The 10,000-nt window shown below is 34.3% G+C and overlaps 1 protein-coding gene across 1 annotated transcript in view; it reads right to left on the bottom strand.

Moving 5' to 3' along the window:
• The window catches only part of LOC143025370 (uncharacterized), a 49,571-nt gene that overhangs the window by 38,223 nt on the left and 1,348 nt on the right, over nucleotides 1-10,000 (bottom strand). Inside the window, exon 1 of the mRNA XM_076184916.1 lies at nucleotides 9,158-10,000. This exon is cut by the window's right edge and continues 1,348 nt beyond it. Coding sequence (XP_076041031.1) covers nucleotides 9,158-10,000 — 843 coding nt within the window. The remainder of the gene's footprint in view (nucleotides 1-9,157) is intronic.

Raw genomic sequence — 10,000 nt, 5'->3', positions numbered from 1 at the left:
GGATTTGAAATGGAACACAAGAAAGGATATTTTGTCACGTGACCAAAAGTTCAAAAGTTCAAAGGAAATTATCTTTATTTTAACCGAGCGAAAAAAATATCTGACCCTTTGCGGATGAAGTATGTCAAAAACTCCCAAACGCGGGTGAATTTAGATTTATTCTAGAATTATCATTATCATTATTGTTTACTTATTTACTAACTTATCTATTTTCTATTTACTTTTTTTTTTATTTATTTAATTTTTTTTGTGGCAAGGTGTCTATTCCTCTAAGAATGTTTTTTCATCGTATAATATTTTTTTTGTGAAACTAGAAATATATACAAACTATGGATGACAACATGGAATATTCAGATATAGGTACAAAGAGTATGGTATCCTGTTATTAAGAGCAGACACATGCTAGACAGGGCGTGGTAGAAGGCAGAGGATGTGGAGAAGGCGTGGGAGGAGGTGGAGAGGGAGGTGGAGAGGAGGGAAGAGAAGGGGAGGAGAGTGGAGGGTTGATTGCTCACAAGGTCATCTTTAAATACGTCCAAACTGTGACAGAGCGTAAAGGGAGGGAAACAACTAAATTGACGAATTTCCAGGTCCTCCGGCCGAAGTCTCATTGGCTTCTGAGGATTGTCCGGGGATCCGAGGTGTGTTGACACAAGTTCGAGTCCCTGACAGTTATTCTCCAGTTTTCCGTTACTGTTAGAACACCTGTCATAAAGGTGAAGGTGTTTTTTTTTCGGTCACAGTTGAGCGCCTCCTTACGTCTGACCTTCACATTTGAGTAAAATAAAAAAAAAATTGACTCGACATCAACCAAGACTTCCAACAATTTCCGATCACGTACGCCTCCTCTAACTGAATAAAATCGTCCGGTTTTCACCAGAATATAATCCTCGAAGACAGTCACTTGTTCAAAGAAACCACAAGGGTGAAGGGTGAGGGTGGGTGTCCCAGGTTATCCTTCTACAAGGGTGACAAACCGGATAGGTGTGAATCAAATAAAAGGAATAAAGATCACTAGGGTGACCGTTTGGTCCCTCTCCAGGTGGAGAGGAGTGGAGGGGGGGGGTATATGTCCTCTTCCTTACCCCCTCCCCCTCCTCTCTCCTCCCTTTGCCCCCTCCCCCTCCCCCACCTCTCCACGAATTTAAAACAACAACAACAAAAATGTAAATAAAGAGGACAGGACTAAAAAGAGCTCGCTCCCGCCTTTAAGTAACCCAGGATGAGGTACTGACTGTATATCTTATACAATTTATATTTCAGGAACTCTAGCAACATCCCTACGGACTAGAGTAACGTAGGATTCTTTTATGACCAAGGACTAATCTCCCTTATAAAATATATAATATATAGAATATACAAAATATATAATGTTCAGTATGGTATGAAAAGCATATCACAAAATGTCTAGTACAAATTTTATTGTATGTGAACCAGTGTGTGCGTGTTGTGTGTGCATGTGTGTATGTGTGTGTGTGTGTGTGTGTGTGTGTGTGTGTGTGTGTGTGTGTGTGTGTGTGTGTGTATGTGTGTGTGTGTGTGTGTGTATGTGTGTGTGTGTGTGTGTGTGTGTGTGTGTGTGTGTGTGTGTGTGTGTGTGTGTGTGTGTGTGTGTGTGTGTGTGTGTGTGTGTGTGTGTGTGTGTGTGTGTGTGTGTGTGTGTGTGTGTGTGTGTGTGTGTGTGTGTGTGTGTGTGTGTGTGTGTGTGTGTACGTGTGTGTGTGTGTATGTGTGTGTGTGTGTGTGTGTGTGTGTGTGTGTGTGTGTGTGTGTGTGTGTGTGTGTGTGTGTGTGTGTTTTCATTCCTAAATGAGCAGGTGTTCTTGTATTTGTTTTAGAATGCAACAGAATCTGCCTGTGCCCAGACCTGCATATTCATAATACACACAAGTACGTGTGTGCATACGTACTCTCATGTTTGTGTGCAGGAGCACGCAACGATGTGTGAGAAATTAGACAATCGAGCTATCAAGAGCGCGCCCGTGTATATCAAATGTGTTTGGTTTAAATCATCACTTGTTTATCTGTTCGAGTAAAAATGATCTCGCATTTGAGTGGGACATGCTCCTCGTGCCGTATGCGAAGCTCGGAGGACGTAACCCTCAAGTGAATATCAATCAATGGGGTTTTAACTCCGAGTTCGGTACGAGGAACTGCCTGACGAAGGTAGAGTGTTAGTTCGATTTTAGGAACTTCCTGAAGAAGGTGGGGTATTAGTTCGATTTTAGGAACTTCCTGAAGAAGGTGGAGTATCAGTTCGATTTTAGGAACTTCCTGAAGAAGGTGGAGTATCAGTTCGATTTTAGGAACTTCCTGAAGAAGGTGGAGTATTAGTTCAGTTTTAGGAACTACCTGAAGAAGGTGGAGTATTAGTTCGATATAAGGAACTACCTGAAGAAAAAGGAATGGAAATTTGATATGAAGACCTATCTAAGGAGGTGGAATCGAAGTTTGATATGAGGAACTAACTGATGAAGGTGGAGTATTAGTTCGATATAAGGAGCTACCTGACGAAACTGGAGTATTATTCCAATATGAAGAACTGCCTGAAGAAGGTGGAATCGATGTTTAATATGAGGAACTACCTGAAGAAGATGGAATATCATTTTGATACAACGAACTACCCGACGAAGATGGAGTATTAGTTCGTTATGAAGACCTACCTGCCGAAGATGGAGTACGAGTTCGATATGAGGAATAATCTGACGATGGCGGAGTACTAGTTCGATATGAGGAACTCCTTGACGAAGGCAGAGTGTTAATATGATACGAGGAACTGTCTAGAATCATGAGGAACTACACAGTAAATATGATATTAGGAAGTGTAAGACGAAGATCTCTGAGTTTGATCCGAGGAACTGTCTGTCGGAAATTGTACTCTGAGTTCGATTAAAAAGTTCGAATCTTTTCTGGATACGAAGAACTGCCTGAAGAGAAGGGACAGTGAGCTCGATACGAGGAAGGGCGTGACAAAGAGAAGCCCCGAAGTCTCGCATGAGGAACTCCACACGAGCTCCGAGTTCGTGGCAGCTGGAGATCGAGATTTCAGCAGGAAATGAAAACCGGAGCGGCTCAATGAATGGACGACAGCAGCAGCGCAGAGATGCCGCACGCCACCACACAGCGCAGCCGCTGGCCACCACCACCACCGCCTCCACCATCTTCCGCCTCCACCACCGCTCCACCACATGTTTCAGACCACTCGTGTCGTGAGAGGCCCGTGCTTTGATATTGCAACGCGCTCCCATATGTATCAACACCAAGATCAACACTGGTAACATTACACCTAATGCATACATACATATATATATTTTATATATATATATATATATATATATATATTATATATATATATATACATATATATATATATGTATATATATATATATATATATATAAGTATAATGTACGTGTGTGTGTGTGTGTGTGTGTGTACGTGTGTGCATTTATGTACATATATTCATATATATATATATTTCGTCAAATTTAGGCTTCGATTTGTTTATTTATTTGTCTATTTATTCATCTATTTATTCATTTATCTTTTTATTCGTCTATTTACTTCTCAGGCATGGCCAATCGGCCCACTGACCAAACCACTTTGATCAGTCATCTTGTGGATACTTTTTTCCTTTATTTATTTATCATTATTATATTTTCTCCGCATCCGACCTAGTTATGGACCAAAAGGTCTCCTGTCGGCATGCTCCTCTTTGTAATCTTTGTAATCCTTTGTTTTACTTCAGAGTTTTCCTTCTCTTAGCCCTTGCCTAAAGAGGCATACGGTAACGAAAGAGTTTGAAATTAATGTGTTCCTTCCCCAACGCATGTTGGTCCTCTGACTGTGCAATTTGTCCTCATAGCTCTGAGCAAGGACTTCCCTCCCGCCACAAACCTCATCCGCACGAAATGGATGCAAAGAACAACTCCTCCGTTCACGTCATCCTCCATCCATTCACAAGCTCCCTCCAGTCACGCTCTCTTACCTGCTCGACAGACATTCGGCTTGCATCCAAAAACCTTTTCAACCAAACTATCCACTTCATTCTCGGTCTTCCTCTCACACTCACTCCATCCACTTCTGCTTTCCACACTCTGATAATCTTTCCTTATTCATTCTGTCCATTTTGATAATTTCATCACTCTCTGATTGACCTTATAAGGTAGATCCCTAACCATCACCATTCTCTGTCTCACCTCTACATTTCTCACTCTATCCATTCTTGAAACACTCATCATCTTTCTCAAACATTTCATCTCAGACACATTCAGACTCTTCCTCTCAGCCTTCCTTATATCTCCAGTCTCTGCTCCGTACATTGCAGTGGGTACAGCCATTAATCATAGAGGAACGTTCACTCATGATATATATTAAATAATATATGATATATATATAATACATGATATATAATACACAGTGTACAATATACAATGTATAATATATAATATACAATATATAGTATATAATATATAATATATAATATATAATATATAATATATAATATATATCTAATATATAATATATGATATATAATATATAATATATGATATAATATATATGTAATACATGATGTAAAATGTATGATCCATGATCATGTATTTTATATAATATATGATACATAATATACAATATAGAATATATATGATATATAACGTGTATGTATAATATACTAACATAATATATAATACATAATATATATATGGTATATAATATATAGTCTACAATATATAATATATGATGTACAGTATATAACATATATAATATATAGTAATATATAAGATATAAGATATATGATATAATATATGATATATAACATATGGTATACGATATGTGATATATATCATATACAATATATTGCTTTGATATACAATATATAATATATAACATATAATATACAATATATAATAAATAATATATAATATGTAATATATAAGATATATGATATATGGCATATAGTAGATATATGTATAATATATAACATATTATATGCAATACATAATAAATAATATATACGTAATATGTAATATATATTTTACATGATATATAATATATATTACATAGAATATAACATATAACATATAATACATAATATATAATGCATGGTATACAACATACGATATATAATATATAATATATGATACATATATATAATATATAATATATAATATATAATATATATATAATATAATATATAATGTGTAATATATAATATTTAATATATAATATATAATATATAATATATGACATATAATATATGATATATAATATATGATATATGATATATAATATATAATATATAATATGTAATACTCGTATGTAATATATAATATAATATTTATAATATATAATATATAATATACAGTATAATATACAATATATAATATATAACATATGATATATAATATACAATACATCACATATAATATATAATATAAAATATATAACATATAGTTTACAATACATGATATATAATCCATAATATATAAACATAGTATATAATATATAATATATAATATATAATATATAATATATAATATATAATATATAATATATAATATATAATATATGATATACAATATATAACATATAACATATAACATATATATAATATATAATATACAATATATGATATATAATATATAATATATAAAATATAATATATATGATATGTTAGCTAATATATAATATATGATATGAAATATATGACTATTAATATATATATAAGTAATATATGATATATAATATACAACATATAATATATAATATACAATATATAATATAATATATAATATACAACATATAATATATATATAATATATAATATATAATATAAAATATAATATATATATATATAATATATATATATAATATTATATAATATATAATATATAACATATAATATATAGTATATGTGATATATGACACATAATATCTAATATAATATACAATATATAATATATATGATATCTAATATATAATTATATAATATATAATATATAATATATGATATGTAACATATAATATATGATACATAATATATAATATATAATATATAATATATAATATATAATAATATATAGTATATAATGTATAATACAAAATACATAATATGAAATATATAATACATGATATACAGTACACAATATACAATATACAATTTACAATATATGATATATAACATATAATATATAATATATAATATATAATATATAATATATATAATATGTAATATGTAATATAATACATAATACATAATATACAATATATAATATATAATATATAATGTATAATACATAATATATAATATATAATATATAATATAATACATGATATACAATATATATTATATAATATATAATATGTAATTATATAATATATAATATGTAATATATAATATATAATATATAATGTACAATATATATATATAATATATAATGTACAATATAATATATAATATATAATATATAATATATAATATATAATATATAATACATATATATATATAATATATAATACATATATGATATATAATATATAATATATAATATATATGTAATATATAATATATAACATGATATGTAGTATATGATATATGATATACAATATACAATATATAATATATAATATATAATATATAATATATAATATATAATACATAATATATAATATATAATATATAATAAATAATATACAATGTACAACACATAATATATAATATATAATAACTAATATATAGTATATAGTATATATGATATATAATATATGATATATGATATATAATATACAATATATAATATATAATATATGATATAAAATATATAGTATATAATATATGATATATAATGCATCATATACAATATATAGCATACTACGAATATAATTCATGTTTCATATTCCATAATACGTACAATGTAAAATTTAACGTGTAATATGTTATACACACTACATACTATGTTATATATACTATGTAATGCGTACTGTTTCATATGTATTATATAATGTATATGTGTAACGTGTGTATGTGTGTGTGTGTGTGTGTGTGTGTGTGTGTGTGTGTGTGTGTGTGTGTGTGTGTGTGTGTGTGTGTGTGTGTGTTTGATTGTAATGAATTACAATAGTAAAGCACAACGTCAGATTAAAAGCATACAGATAAATGAATAGATCAATGAATAAATAAATAGATAATAAATAAATGAATAATTAAATAAATTCATCCATTAATAAAATTTGCAAAGATGTTTTTCTAAGTAGATTTTGAAAAAAAATCGATATTACAATACTGAAGAAGTGTTACACTAGTAGAGTCCCGTTTCTGTGTTTCCTTTGTTAAATTTAACATCAAATTGATTTATACTCTTTAACTGACCTATTTCGCTATCCAGGTTATTTTACAAATCAAAACATCGGTACGGAAAACTTTATTTTTTTTAAATATATTTCAGGCATCTTTTCTTTCTCCGTATTTTGTTGGGCCATATTTTTGTTTTTCCGTCCTATATTTAGAAATCCTCTTTGTCTTTTTTTCTTTCTACTCATTTTGTGATTCTCAATACGGCAATTGGGTCATCTCCCTTTTCTTTCTTTAATAAGGGTAGGTCTGGCATTTCTAGTATTTCTTTGTATTATATATCGGCTAGTTTAAAGACCATTCTAATTTCTGTTATTTCTGTTTTATCTTGGTTTGTTTTATTTAATTTTATTTTACTTATCTATATTTTTTACTTTACCTGTTTATTTTTTTCATTTTTATTATATTCTATTTTATCTCATTTATTTTATCTACTTATCTATTTATCTATTTATTCGTACTCTGCTTTCTGTGTTTGGGACCATACCATCTCTTCATAACCCAATCTAGTGCGTGTGTGTGTGTGTGTGTGTGTGTGTGTGTGTGTGTGTGTGTGTGTGTGTGTGTGTGTGTGTGTGTGTGTGTGTGTGTGTGTGTGTGTGTGTGTGTGTGTGTGTGTGTGTGTGTGTGTGTGTGTGTGTGTGTGTGTGTGTGTATGCTTGTGTGCGTATTATCTGTCTGTTTGAAACACCACACAAACGTTTGTCAACAACATATCGGTTTCTCGAACTATATTGTTGTTATTGTTTTCATGTCATCAATTTTCTTTAACTTCAACTCCTAAATCATCTTTCCCTTTCGCTCTTATGACTTATTTCCCCCCAGTGAATAATTCAGCGATGGCTTCTCATAATTTTACTCATATATAATATTTCCTACGATCATTACAATCGCAAATTCTTTATAAATGTTGATGCAGCAATGTGCAATCTTTGTCTTTAGACTATTTCATGATCTTGGCAACATCTGCAAATAAACAAGTCTATCATCCACCATCTACCCAACCATCCATCCATCATGACATATTTCGAACATTACGGTCTCCAGTACTGAACCCTGTGGGACTCCACAAATGACTTTATTCCATCCAGACAGTCTGCCCATTCCTCGGTCTATCGAAAAGAATAACTCGAGAGGGCACTCTTTGAGTCCTCCTTTACAACATGTTCCAATTTCCACACTAATCTTCTCTGAAGTACCTTATCAAAAGATTTCTCCAAATCCAAATAGTGTGTGCGTGTGTGTGTGTGTGTGTGTGTGTGTGTGTGTGTGTGTGTGTGTGTGTGTGTGTGTGTGTGTGTGTGTGTGTGTGTGTGTGTGTTTGTTTGTGTGTGCGTGTGTGTGTATCAGTGTGTTTGTGTGTGTGTCAGTGTGTGTGTGTATGCTTGTGTACGAATGTATCTGTGTGTGTATTACAGGAGTTAGGTGCAGCGATATGGAGGTGGAAGCGTAGGTGAGTAACGCCTCCTCCCGCCCCCAGCCCCCCCCAGCCCCCCAGCCCCCCAGCCCCCTCTACACCTGCCTCTCGCCCGCCACCACCCACGTGAATCGGTTCACTCAGTAGCTCCCGCACTTTCCCCTCCTGTTCTCGAACTCCCGCAAGCAAGACCGAACTCCCACGTTCTCACTGTGGCCGCACGCAAGAACGAGAAGACCACCGTCAGGAGAAACATGAGGGTCTTCTCCTTCTACGTCCTCGCGACGGAGAAGGCTCCGTATTCGTAAGTGTCCTAAGGCACACAAACACACATATGACACTTGATCGTTCTCGTAGGCACATATGACACTTGGCACTGTGAGGCACTTACCTGAATCATCGACGAGTGTTTCGTGAACTGCATGACTGAAGGAATCCTTGTATCCTTCAGGAGGTGATAGTGTCACCTGATCGACCTCCTGAGCCGAGTCCGGGCCCAGTTTGAGATCGAACGACTTGATGGAGACGAGCTGGGGCTCGATCTCCTCGTGCACGAGGATAACATAGTCGGCATCCACGAATTCATTTCGAGCCTCGTTTATATACACACGGTGGCCGCGACTCTTTTGGCCAGCTCTCTTGAGAGCCGAGCGGAGTGGAGCCCCTTCGCCTCCTCTGGAAACCACCACACTTCCACCACAACTGCTGCTGCCACTGCTGCTGCTGCCTTGGACCGAGGGAGGTGTCGGAGAGCCACTCGGGCCTTCGGGGGCGGCCATGGATCCTCCTCTTACCTCTAAGGTTGGGGTCGTGGGCGTGGGGGCGGCGGCGGTGGGGGCCTGGGCCGCCCCACTCTTGTGTTGCATAACACAGCAAGCACTAGCGCGAATGGAGGGGCTAGCTGCTACTAATGGTCCGCAAACCACAACCACACCTGAGCGCTCATGGCACCTCGGCGTCAACGTAGCACGACCGGGCTCACTGGGGGCCAGGGCGGGACTGGTGTCGCCACAGCCGAGCATTTCTCCGCCTCCTCGCTCGCCACTACGGATCAATACAACGGCACCCTCTGAATCCCACTCCTCCTCCTCCAACTCATCCTCCTCATCCTCGCCGTCCAGCTTCTCCTCCATAAGCTCCATCCCAATGTGGCTCTCATCCTCTTCCTCCTCTTCCTCTTCCACCTCCTCCTCCTCTTCCACCCACTCCGTCTCCATATCCACCTCCTCCATGA

Source organism: Oratosquilla oratoria, chromosome 5 (genome assembly GCF_046742065.1).
Source record: "Oratosquilla oratoria isolate Oo_2021 chromosome 5, ASM4674206v1, whole genome shotgun sequence".
Taxonomy (NCBI): Eukaryota; Metazoa; Arthropoda; class Malacostraca; order Stomatopoda; family Squillidae; genus Oratosquilla; species Oratosquilla oratoria.
Note: the sequence above shows the minus strand (reverse complement) of the source record. Positions and strands in the feature narration are given on the sequence as shown.